Here is a 13,854-nt window from a genome sequence, read left to right on the forward strand (position 1 = left end):
TCAAGAGGGAATTGGGAAGAGGGGAAGACTAGAAGGATTTACGCAGGCAAAAGGTTTATCTGAGGAAACATGTTACTCCTTTTACTCAGGGGCACACTCAATGCACTCACGATTGATCTACTTTTTCACCACAAGCGACACACTGAGCAGATTTAGGGAGGCAAAATATTTGGCTAGAGGAATAAGCGATCGCTTCCCATTGTGGATGTCGCTCAATCTCCAAACCTAAAGGACCAAACAACCACGGAGAATGGAAACACAGCGACTCACTTGACCACGGCCTCCGAGTTCTGCTCTACTGAAAATAGAAACTTGGTGCAAAGTGAAATGACACTAGGACAAGGCAACAATAAGAGGCACAATTATTTTTGGGGAGCTACAGGATAGACAGGAAAGAAGGGCAGCACTGGATAAACTAGAGGAAGAAATCATAACCCTAGATGAGACATAGGTGGAGAAGGGGGATCCCATTGGTAAGAGTACAGCTGACCTGAAAACAGTCTAATACCAAACACTAGTAAAAAAACAAGACAAAACCTCCTACATACCAAAGCAAAAAAGAATTTATGAAGGAGGAAATAAAACAGGGAAGCTTCTGGCGTGGATGGTAAGAAAGGAAAGGGACAAAATGACGATTGAAGAAATTAGGCAAACATCAGGGATCTGATACGCACAAGCAGAGAAATAGCTGAAGAATTCGCCACACATTTGGAACACTTTTACGACTCCTACATAACAGCCCCTGAAGTAGAAATCTAAGCAGTTATTGATGACTGCCCAATAAACAAACTGAGCAACACCCACAAAGTAGCTTTAGAAGAAGATATTACAGTAGAGGAAATCATAAAAGCCTTGGGGCAGATGCAATCAGGTAAAGTCCCCGGACTCCCAATAAAATTATTTAAAAGACTGCAAACACAAGTGGAGGTCCCGCTGCATATGGCCCTGAATGAGGGGTACAAAAGAGGTAAACTGACAGATGGACATGCGCACAGTGATGGTGATATTAATCCCAAAGGCAGGGAAACCGGAGGACAGATGTGACTCATATAGGCACATATCATTAATCAATGGGGACACAGAAATACTGGCTAAAGGTATTGGCAAATAGGTTAAAAATGGTGATCTTAGAATTAGTACACCAGGACCAAAACGGATTCTTGCCAGGCCGATCGACCAGGCTGAACCTCTGGCGCCTACACAATAACATGGCTCTGGCACGAGAGGCACCGGCGGGCAAAGTAATTGTATCTCTAGATGCAAACAAAGAATTTGATTTGGTGGAGTGGAGCTATCTCTTTGGTGTTCTAGAGGGGATGGGCTTTAGGGCAAACTATATAAGATGGTTCAAACTCCTCTACGACCACCCTATCGCTAGGGTGCGGGTCAACAGCCATCTTTCTCGGACATTTTCTATTATGAGGGGCTCCAGACAGGGTTGCCCACTATCACCGATGTTGTTTGCATTGGCTATCGAAGCCGTGGCTGCTTGGATAAGAGTGGACCCACTAATTTAGCGCTGGCCGGATAATCGGGGACAGAAGATATCCTACTATACGTATCCAACATCACACAAACAATGGATAGGCTCCAACAAATATTCGGCAGACATTCAGGTTTTGCAGTTAACTGGGATAAATCGCTAGTGTTCCCCTTGGGAGATGATATAATAATACACACTTCAGATTGCCACTCCGGATGGAGCGAACCAAATTTAAATACCTAGGGATATGGATAATGCACACTGAGTATTATGAGGCGAATATGACACTGCACTGCAACAACTAGAGCAAGACCTGGAACATTGGCAGTCGCTGCCTCTATCCCTATAAGGGTAGGGAGCCATGTTTAAAATGTTGGAGCGCCCCAGAATGCTATACGTATACAAAACACACCATATAAAATACCAGATATGTTTTTCACTAAGATAGATAGGCTGGTAAGACGGTTGTTATGGGCAGGTGGGCAACCGAGAATATCTCTGAAAACACTACAAAGATCTAGGTTTGACGTGGGAATTGCACTGCCCAATGTGCAGAAATACTACGAAGCAGTGCAAGTCAATTTAGTAAATGATTGGGCTTATATGGATAACCCAGCGTTCTGGGGTGATAAACTAGGAATGGGGACACACGGTTACTTGCAGCATGCACTCTAGAGAGGACGAACTCCTCCAAATATGTACCTGGCGACACAAAGGGGGAATTGATATCTGGAGGAAACTGACAAAGAAGATGGGGTGGGAGACTAACCCCAAAACCACATTATGGGACGGTACAAGGCTAAAAGAGGTCTCGTCAATACAGGGTTTCAAAGGATGGAATGACATTGCCATATCGACGTTAGTGCAAGTATGGGATGCAAATGAAATAGTCCTATTGTCAGACCTACAGACAGAATATAAGCTGACCGGGTCCCAGTGGCTCCAGTATAGACAACTATCCCACACCCTGAAAACCAGAATCCATCCAGAGGAAGAGACACAAGAAAATTCCCCATTAGAAAATAGGCTGCTGAGTGGGAAAGTTGAATCAATGACATATGGTACCCTGATGAGGAATACACAAGATACACTGATGAAACGGCGGGAAAGCTCAGAATTAGACGCAGGGAAGAATTCCTCCTAAAATGCAGCAATAAAAGCTAGCTTTCAGCTTATCCAGCTTAAAATACTGCACAGGGTATACTACACTCTGACTTTTTTTTATATAAGATAGGATGGATAGACAGCACAGGATGCAAGAGAAACTGCAGAATGAAAGGCTCTTTTCTGCACATTATATGGAGTTGCCCACGCCTTCAGGGGTATTGGGTGAAGGTGCAAAGCACACTGGCGGCTGCAATCGACGGGACTCTCAGACTCGCACCAAGGATAGTGTTACTGGGTATATTGGAAACTTCAGACTATACACGTCATCAAAAAACAATTAACACAGGTTGCATGGAGGCCAAGAGAGATATAGCCCAGAGATGGGGCTCAGCAACGCCCCCTACATATCAGAAATGGGGAATAGGAATGTAATTTCTAGAATTATAGAAAAATGAAGTTTACAAGAATAGAGAATGCATGAAGAAATATGAAAAAAATATGGGGAGGATGGACAACGGAATTTTGAAAGGATACAGAAATGGAACAGTGGTGTGCCTCTAATGATAACCAGTACAGAACCAGATAGAAAAGCTTGGCAAGAATGGCAATAGAGGATTCATATATCTCTGGATTACAGACATTTGTGAGTTGGACTAGGGTGGAGTGAGTCAAAGAGTTAAAGATGTTACTATATGCATGAATGTATTAACTGTTAATAACTGGTGATAAAATAATAAAAAAAAGTATTAACCCAATAACTAAGTTCTTGGTGTTAAAAAATATATACAAATACGTATTATTTTCCTAAAATGGTGTGGATCTTCTTTAGTGGGTGCGTGAGAATGATCAGGGGCTGTGTAATTGTTACATAGGACTTGGAGAGAAGGTGTTTTATGTTCTGGAACCAATTAATGAAAATTTGCCATAGGAAATCATTGTTGACAAGAGTCTCAAAACCGACGACTGGCTTGGTTATGCCAACGAGGCTCTTAGCTTTTTGTTTTTTTATAAAAGGATATTGCGCTCCAGGATCAGGAGGACAGGGAAACAGGATCAGAGATTAGGCCTACTCGGAGGAAGGTATAGGGAAAAAGTAAGTCTATCAATTAGGTTCATGATGTGGAAATGCGCTCAGAAATGGAAGTTTTATTTGTTATAGTTTAATTGAGAAATATTGGACGCTAGGCAGTGATATAAAAATTGCCTCCTTATGGCTCTGAAAATGCTCTCCTCCCACACAGGTAGCAAGTTAACATTAAAAAGTTCTCATGAGAGAACATAGCCTTTGGGAACTCCATATGTAGTGAGGGGTGGGTATGGGTGGATACATGTGCTCTGCATTCAAACGTAAGAAGGCATAATGGAGACAAAGTGCATGGTTTAAAGGTGCCAAATGTAGCAGTCTGATTGAAAGGGACCAGAGGACAAAGCTGTAGACAGAAGTACCCACTACTGTTTGAGGGGCAAAACTTAAATTGCAAGGGGTTCCAAGATATTTTTCAGAAAAAATGTTCAAAAAAAGAACAATGTATAGCTTAAGATTCCATTGACTTCAACAACACACAGTACAATTGTCAGTGGGTGTTAGTGTACTGGAAATTTGGTGCTAGATCATGCAATAATGAATCCATAATGTGACTATCCTGTTAGAGGAAGATAATTGTCAAGTGTCAGACTGCTCAGCGTAGCGCTCAGAGGCGCAGTGTTTGGTGGTTTATGTAAAGACATTTTGTGGTTAAAAGTCAGAATTTAATGATTATGGTTTGGTGGTAAAATTTAATTTTGAATGCCTAGGTTCTTTTGCTTACACACGCAAAGAAATCAGATTGTAGAAAAAAGTTTGAACCTGTAATTTATATCAAAAACATGAGTACAATGGCAAGTGAGAGGCTTGGCAGTGTGTAAAATATATAACATTTTGACAAACTTCCATACAAAGAGAAAACTACATGTTGAATATTTTATACTCACTTATAACTTGGTAGCTTTCCCTTTGTTTCTCTTACATAAGAAAGGTAGCACTTCCATAGGTCGATGTGTAAAACTTTCATGAGGCATCTCTGAAACAACTAAGCATAATGTAGAGAAAATCCATTAGGGAGAAATATCATAGAGGGTAACTAACCTTTAGTTATGATCTTGAGATCTCAACCAACCCCACCTAATTCTTTTCCAACTGAAGAGTTCACATGTAATTTGAAATTCCCTATCAACTGACAAACTCTTTACAGACTATTCGAGTTCTAGTGCTTCAGTTGCAATACCTGGCATACCAACTACAGATTCCAGTTTAATTTGAAGGTTATGGGCACATTACTGTCAACAATGCTGAACAAGGTGGGGACAGGAATACGTAAAAGGAAAGAAGCCATATAATAATATCCCCCTGAAACTGAGCAACAAGGAGAGCAAAATCACATTCACAATTAACTCCGGACTGGGCCAGGGTGAGAATAAGGAGAAGAGCATGAGAGAGAAAGAGAGGCAGAAAGAGGGTCGATCGACTTTTCTGAACAATAATTGCCAATGTTTCCCATTGGCAGACTATACATTTTTGGAAGAGGAACCCCTAGCTGCCAGAAAGACATTACAGACTTCAGGAGGACAGTTGAAAGCAGTCAACTATTGCCACTCAATCTCCATGCAAGAAGGTGGAGGGTTGACAGGTTCAGGTGGAGGACCCTCCCTTGCTACTGCAACAGAAGATCCCTTCCGAAGGGGCAGGCTGATCAGAGGACCCATGTTCAAGTGTAGAAGCTTGGGATACCAGACTGTCCCTGCCTTGCCTGGAGCCACAAGGATTACCTGGGCCTGGCCGTTCCTGATCTTCTTGAGAACTCTGGGCAGGGGTGGTATGGGCTGAAAGGTGTACAGGAGGCCTGAGTTCCACTCAAGATGAAGTGTCTGAACGATAGGCACCTTGGAAACACCAACGCGAATAACTGCTGTCATCGTGTGATCTCTTTGGAGGCAACAGACCTAACCAAGGCGCTCTGGACTGTTGGAAGAGACCTTGCACTACCTCTGGATGGAGACGCTATTCATGATTCAATGGCATTCAGAGAATCTGCAAGATGTTGAACCACCAGGGATATGCCCTGCTATTCCAGCCAAGTCCAGATAGGCAGGGCCTCTTGCTAAAGAGTCCACGACTTCACCCCACCCTGCTTGTTGTAGTACCACATGGAAATGGAGTTGTCCATGAAAACCTGCACTAGCCTGCCCTTGATGGAGAGTAGAAAGGCTTCCAAAGCCAGTCGGATCGCACAGAGCTCCAGCATGTTTATGTGGAGTCTGGATTCCGCCGGAGACCACATTTCTCTCATCTCTACCTCTTCAAGGGCAGTTAGGGAAGCCAGAGGGGCCTGCCTCTGACCCATTCACGGTTTGTTAGCCATCACTGCTGGTCTTTTGTGGTTCCATCCAAGATCTGGACCATGTTGGAGAGATCCCCCTTAGGCTACGTCCACTGGAACTTCAGGACCCACTGCACAGCCCGCATATGCCATCTGGCATGTGTCACTAGAAGGATGTAGGAGTCTATGAGGCCCAGCAGCCTCACAGTCATTCTCACCGAAATCCATAATAGAGCCAGAAACATCGGAATCATAGCCTGAACATCCTGAACTCAGCTCGGAAAGATAATCCAGAAACTGCACTGTGTTCAGAACAGCTCTGATGAAAAGGGAACATCTGAGCGGGGGATCAGGGGTAAGTTTGGCAGGTTTGAAGGTCTCCACGCAAGAAGGCAGAGGGTTGACAGGTTCATGTGGCCCGAAGGAAGGTCTACCATATCTTGGAGGTAGGAGACGACAGCCTAGTGTCAAGGGAGGGGAAGACAGACACCCCTGATCTCTACCAGTCATTGAGATAGGGGAAGGCTGCCACCCCTAATCTGTGCAGATGAGCTGCAACCACTCGCATCACCTTTGTGAACACCTGAGGGGTGCTGGTAAGACCAAAGGGGAGCACTGTGAACTGAAAGTGTTCGTGGCCGACCGAGAACTGCTGATAACGTCTGTGGGTAGGCAGAGATAGGAATGTCATAGTTGGACTCTCGCTACCTAGCGAGACTGCTGGTTTAGGGATGGCAGCACTTTTGTTTGTAGGCAACTGAGTCACTCCTACAGCAGCCCTCCCGGCTAGCACACAGTACCTCACCAAAACTCAGAAAGCAAAGGTGATTTTTGGCAGCCTTACACATGGACTCTAGATAAGACCACTCAGAAGTCGCAGTGGAACAAAAGTTACCTTTTTCTCTGGTTAACAAGGCTCAGTCACACACAGGCAATGAAGGAGATGCAGGAGAGTTTTTAATATATTTATTGAAAGGACTGCAATCTACGAAAAAAATGCATGTGATGCAAGGATTGGGATAATAAACAGTAAGAGAAGCAGAATTGTGAAGATAAAAAAAACACCATCTTACAATAAATGCAAGATATAAAATTCCTAACTAAGAAAACCAAATTTTCTACCCTAGTGAGAGCTGGGTGTGATAAACCTAATCTGCCAGTATCATGTCCATGAGAAGCTCCCCAACCCTTGTTTCCTTAGAATGAGGTATCTAGGTCAGACTCTTGTTACACACAGCCCAAGTTCTGCAGCAAGAAGACGTGCAGCATAGATGGCATCGGGAAGGAATCACTTAAATTACCTTGTCCATGTCACGTATTTATATAGATCATATACAGTCCCCAAAGCAGGTATGTTCGTAAACAACTGATAAGGTAGCAGACTTGTGGCGGCAATTACATAAACAATCCCCAACAAGTGCACATTATGTTCCTATCACACATAAGCCAGAAAGGGACGAACATCACTGATCATGATGCCTTCTCAGACTGGTACTGATAATGCAAATCAAAACATGTTTAATAAAATATGAACAATAGCAGCCAGCAAGAAGAAATAATAAAATTAATGAAATAGAACAAGCTCAGTAGGTAAAGTCACAAGGTAACGCGGTCACAGGCTTGCAAGACAAAAGGTTAAGTTAAACTCCTGTGTCCCAACAGGAAACTAAAATGGATTCACCATACCTTCCCCATTGCCGAAACAAGGACGCTAACTCACTAGCGAGGGTGCATGAGTACAAAAACTAAAATGCTCAGAGGTAAAAACCTAAAATCTAATTAAAAACTAAGCTAACAACATACAAATAGATAAAGTATAAACCATGACACGCACAGAAGGCCAAATGCGAGCCAAACTATTAAAGCAAATTTGGTGCTAAATTAAAAATTTTGAACAAGGCCAATGGTTAAATCATTCAACAATAATCATGGTCTTGAAGAATGTCTCCGAAGTCATCAAACGAGTGTGTGTCCAGGAAGGACTTCACATTGGCAGATGTCAGATCGATCACAGGATTGGCAGACTGATCCGCACAGCAAAAGTGCGCAGATGCCTCAGATACAGGATCACCCGCGTAGGAAGCACCAGCCATAGTGCCCAATGTCATTGGAGCTAAGTAGTTCACAAGCGGTGGCTCATAAGTGACTTTGTGAATCAACCTCGGTCTCATGGGGCACGACCGTGAATGAACCCTCATCGGGAACATCAGCAGTTCCTTGTTCACAGGAGGCACTGGTTGTATAGGAAGACACACCAAAGGTAGACACTCAGAGGCACCAGGGTGCAATGAAAAACAGGTTGCACGCACCTCAGGACCGGTTGAAATTACAATGACCAATCATGCTCCAATTCTTCCAGCAATAGAGCACCAAAGAGCTATACCATGCGATCACAACACAGCCGTGCTGGTGGTGGCTCTATCACTTAGCTGAGAAAGCACAACCACTGCTGTAGGATGCTGGCTCTGTATATACTATATCAAAATGAGATACAGTGTGCACAGAGTCCAGGGAGTCCCCAGAGGCTTAACAAAGGTTAAAGTAGCTAATACAATGCTCTCTTTTGTGGTAGTGTGGTCGAGCAGTTAGGCTTATCAGAGGGTAGCGCAAAGCATTTGTTGTATACACACACACACACAATAGAAGAAGCACATACTCAATGACTTAACTCCAGGCCAATGGTTTTATTTAGCAAAAATATATTTTCATAAAGTATTTTTAGAACCACAAGATTCAAGTTGCAGATAAGTACTTCAATAGATTCATATTTCATACATGTATCAATAGCACTTTGTTTGAAATCAATAGGTTTTACAGTTTTTAAAATATTGGTAATTATCGGTTTTAAAAGTTGACAGTGCAGTTTTCAACAAGAGTTCCTGGAGGGAAGAAAAGTTAGATCGATTTGCATGTAAGTAAAACACTTACAGTTCCAGTTCCCAGGGTTTAGGAAGTCCACAGGTTGGGGTTCAAGCTACCCCAAACACCCACCACCAGCAACACGGGGCTGGTTGGGTGCAGAGGTCAAAGAGTGTGCGAAATTTTCAGATAAGCAGGCAGGTAAGTACCTGCGTCTTTGGAGGGCGACCTAGGGGGTTTAGAGGAGCACAGGGGAGGGGGCACAAGTAGGTCCACCACACACACCCTCAGCGGCATTGGGACGGCCGGGTGCAAAGTCTCCAATGACTCTCTATGAGGGAACCCCGGGGGTCACTCAGAGCCTGCAGGCGAGGTCCAGGACGTTGTCTCAGGCAAACCACAGGCTGGACAGGTAAGAGGGCCACCTGCTGAACGTTCCTGCGCCAGAGGTCGGGTTCTCCAAGTCCTGGGGGGGGGGGGAGCTGAGGGTGCAGTGTGTCTTTAGGCGCTGGATATCTTCGTCCAGAGTTTTCAGTTGGGGGGGGAAGCTTCGGGATTCCCTCTGCAGGTGTCGTCGTGGGGGTGGGGGGGGAGGGGTGGAGGAGAGGTCAAACCCAGGGTGGGCACTTGCTCAAAATCACCTGGGATGCTGTCTGGCTGGTTGGGCCACCTGGACACGGTCGTCTGTTGCAGAGTGGTCAGGACTCACGCATTTGGAGTGGGGTTGGAATCCTTAGTTGTTGTTTCTTCTTTGGACAGGGCCGCTGGCCATGGGAGTCCTTGATCCTTTTGGGTGCAGAGCAGTCCTCTTGAGCTTGGTAGAGGTGCTAGTCCTGCTGGATGTGTCGCTGTGCTGGTGCAGGTTCTTTGAAGCAGGAGACAGGCCAGTAGGGCTGGGGCCAAGTTAGTTGTCGCCTCCCTTATTCTCTACTGAGGGTTTCAGCTTAGCAGTTTTTCTTCTTGTCAGGTTGCCAGGAATCTGGTGAGATGGGTTCAGGGAGGCCCTTAGATCCTATATTTAGGGGCCTTTCATTGGTCAGAGGGCAGTAGCCAATGGCTACTGTCCCTGAGGGTGGCCACACCTTCCTTATGCAGACCTCCTTTGGGGAGGGGAGCAGAACCCTAATCATATGGGTCCCTGTCCTCCAAACCAAGATGGAGGATTCTGCAGGGAGGGGGTCACCTCAGCTCTGGACACCTTCGGGGTGGTCACTCCTCCACGTTTTCCCTTATTTTCCTGCCAGACTTGCCGCCAAAAGTGGGGCTTTGTCCGGGGGGCAGGTGTAAGGAAATGCCTCCTTGGCATGGTTACCCCCTGACTTTTTGCCTTTTGTTGATGCCAGTTATGATTGAAAGTGTGCTGGGGCCCTGCTAACCAGGCCCCAGCACCAGTGTTCTTTCCCTAAACTGTACCTTTGTTCCCACAATTGGCACAGCCCTGGCACAGAGATAAGTCCCTTGTAAATGGTACCCCTGGTACCAAGGGCCTTGAGGCCAGGGAAGGTCTCTAAGGGCTGCAGCGTGTATTATGCCACCCTAGGGAACCCTCACTCAGCACATGCACACTGCCTCACAGCTTGTGTGCGCTGGTGGGAAGAAAATGACTAAGCCGACATGGCACTCCCCTCAGGGTGCCATGCCGACCTCACACTGCCTGTGACATAGGTAAGTCACCCCTCTAGCAGGCCTTACAGCCCTATGGCAGGGTGCACTATACCACAGGTGAGGGCATAGGTGCATGAGCACTATGCCCCTACAGTGTCCAAGCAAAACCTTAGACATTGTAAGTGCAGGGTAGCCATAAGAGTATATGGTCTGGGAGTCTGTCAAAAACGAACTCCACAGCTCAATAATGGCTACACTGAATACTGGGAAGTTTGGTATCAAACTTCTCAGAATAATAAACCCACACTGATGCCAGTGTTGGATTTATTACAAAATACACACAGAGGGCATCTTAGAGATGCCCCCTGTATTTTACCCAATTGTTCAGTGCAGGACTGACTGGTCTGTGCCAGCCTTCTGCTGAAAGACGAGTTTCTGACCCCATGTGGTGAGGGCCTTTGTGCTCTCTGAGGACAGAAACAAAAGCCTGCTCTGGGTGGAGGTGCTTCACACCTCCCCCCCTGCAGGAACTGTAACACCTAGCAGTGAGCCTCAAAGGCTCAGGCTTCGTGTTACAATGCCCCAGGGCACTCCAGCTAGTGGAGATGCCCGCCTCCTGGACACAGCCCCCACTTTTGGCGACAAGTCCAGGGGAGATAATGAGAAAAACAAGGAGGAGTCACCCACCAGTCAGGACAGCCCCTAAGGTGTACTGTGGTGACCCCTGCCTTTAGAAATCCTCCATCTTGACTCTGGAGGATTCCCCTAATAGGAATAGGGATGTGCCCCTCTCCCCTCAGGGAGGAGGCACAAAGAGGGTGTAGCCACCCTCAAGGACAGTAGCCATTGGCTACTGCCCTCCCAGACCTAAACACACCCCTAAATTCAGTATTTAGGGGCTCCCCAGAACCTAGGAAACTAGATTCCTGCAACCTGAAGACGAAGAAGGACTGCTGACCTGAAGCCCTGCAGAGAAGACGGAGACACCAACTGCTTTGGCCCCAGTCCTACCGGCCTGTCTCCCCACTTCAAGAAAAACTGCAACAGCGACGCGTTCCCCAGGGTCCAGCGACCTCTGAAGCCTCAGAGGACTACCCTGCATCTAAAAGGACCAAAAACTCCTGAGGACAGCGGCTCTGCTCCAAAGAAGAAACAACTTTGCAACAAAGAAACAAACTTTAAAGGACTGCACGTTTCCCGCCGGAAGCATGAGACTTTCCACTCTGCACCCGACGCCCCAGGCTCCCCCTGACCGCGACTGCCTGCTTCTAAGAACCCGAAGCCTGGTAAAGACACTGCACCCGCAGCCCCCAGGACCTGAAGGATCCAACCTCCAGTGCAGAAGCGACCCCCAGGTGGCCCTCTCCCTTGCCCAGGTGGTGTCTACCCCGAGGAGCCCCCCCCCCCGCTTGCCTGCCTGCTTCGCTGAAGAGACCCCTGGGTCTCCCATTGAACTCCATTGCAAACCAGATGCCTGTTTGCACTCTGCACCCGACCGCCCCCGTGCTGCTGAGGGTGTACTTTTTGTGCTGACTTGTGTCCCCCCCGGTGCCCTACAAAACCCCCCTGGTCTGCCCTCTGAAGTCGCGGGTACCTACCTGCTGGCAGACTGAAACCGGGGCAACCCCTTCTCCATTGAAGCCTATGTGTTTTGGGCACCACTTTGACCTCTGCACCTGACCGGCCCTGAGCTGCTGGTGTGGTAACTTTGGGGTTGTCCTGAACCCCCAACGGTGGGCTACTTTGGACCTAACTTTGAACCCTGTAGGTGGTTTACTTACCTGCAAAACTAACAAATACCTACCTCCCCCAGGAACTGTTGAAAATTGCACTGTGTCTAGTTTTAAAATAGCTTATTGCCATTTTTGCCAAAACTGTATATGCTATTTTGCTGATTCAAAGTTCCTATGATACCTAAGTGAAGTACCTTTCATTTAAAGTATTGATTGTAAATCTTGAACCTGTGGTTCTTAAAATAAACTAAGAAAATATATTTTTCTATACAAAAACCTATTGGCCAGGAATTGTCTTTGATTGTGTGTTCCTCATTTATTGCCTGTGTGTGTACAACAAATGCTTAACACTACCCTCTGATAAGCCTACTGCTCGACCACACTACCACAAAATAGAGCATTAGAATTATCTCTTTTTGCCACTATCTTACCTCTAAGGGGAACCCTTGGACTCTGTGCATGCTATTTCTTACTTTGAAATAGTACATACAGAGCCAACTTCCTACAAGGAGTGACCCCCAGACGACCTCTGCACCTGACAGGCCCTGAGCTGCTGGTGTGGTAAGTTTGGGGTTGCCTTGAACCCCCAACGGTGGGCTGCCTATGCCCAGGAACTGAGACTTGTAAGTGTTTTACTTACCTCACAATCTAACCAATACTTACCTCCCCCAGGAACTGTTTATTTTTGCAGTGTCTACTTTTAAAATAGCTTATTGCCATTTTAACAACAACTGTATATGTTATTGCTCTAATTCAAAGTTCCTAACTTACCTGTGTGGAGTACCTTGCATTTTATGTATTTACTTCAAAACTTGAACTAAAAATAAAGTAAGAAAATATATTTTTCTATATAAAAACCATTGGCCTGGAGTTAAGTCTTTGAGTGTGTGTTCCTCATTTATTGCCTGTGTGTGTACAACAAATGCTTAACACTACCCTCTGATAAGCCTACTGCTCGACTACACTACCACAAAACAGAGCATTAGAATTATCTAATTTTGCCACGATCTTACCTCTAAGTGGAACCCTTGGACTCTGTGCACACTATCTCTTATTTTGAGATAGTATATGTACAGAGGCAACTTCCTACAGCAGGCAACTCCACTAGCTGGGATGTCATGGGGCATTGTAATCTGAGGCTTGAGCCTTTGAGGCTCACCGCCAGGTGTTACAGTTCTAGTAGAGGGGGGTGAAAAGCACCTTCACCCAGGGCAGGCTTTGTTTCTGACCACCGAGAGGACAAAAGGCTCTCACACCATGTGGTCAGAAACTTGTCTGTAAGTAGCAGGCTGGCACAGACCGGTCAGTCCTGCACTAGCACTTTGGCTGACATACAGAGTAAGATGCCCTATGGGTGCATTTTTCAATAAATCACACACTGGCATCAGTGGGGGTTTATTGTGCTGAGAAGTTTGGTATCAAACTTCCCAGTATTAAGTGAAGCCATTATGGAACTGTAGAGTTCGTAATGACAAACTCCCAGACCAAACACTCAATATGGATACACTGCACTTACAATGCCTAAGAATGGACTCAAACACTGTTGCTTATGCAGCTTTGACTTCACCTGTGGTGTATAGTGCACCTTTAGGGCTGTAAGGCCTGCTAGAGGGGTGTCTTACGTATGCCACAGGCAGTGGTTTGTGGGCTTGTCGACTATGCCTTTTTCTCCCCACCAGCAAACACAAGCTGCAAAGGCAGTGTACATGTG

General features: G+C 45.9%; 1 protein-coding gene across 1 annotated transcript in view; it reads right to left on the reverse strand.

The window, feature by feature from the left end:
* CSTF3 (cleavage stimulation factor subunit 3) overlaps positions 1 to 13,854 on the reverse strand; it is a 409,061-nt gene that overhangs the window by 236,002 nt on the left and 159,205 nt on the right. Inside the window, exon 5 of the mRNA XM_069223523.1 lies at positions 4,562 to 4,659. Within this exon, the coding sequence (XP_069079624.1) occupies positions 4,562 to 4,659 (98 nt within the window). The remainder of the gene's footprint in view (positions 1 to 4,561; positions 4,660 to 13,854) is intronic.

The sequence above is a fragment of the Pleurodeles waltl genome, chromosome 3_1 (genome assembly GCF_031143425.1).
Source record: "Pleurodeles waltl isolate 20211129_DDA chromosome 3_1, aPleWal1.hap1.20221129, whole genome shotgun sequence".
NCBI lineage: Eukaryota > Metazoa > Chordata > Amphibia > Caudata > Salamandridae > Pleurodeles > Pleurodeles waltl.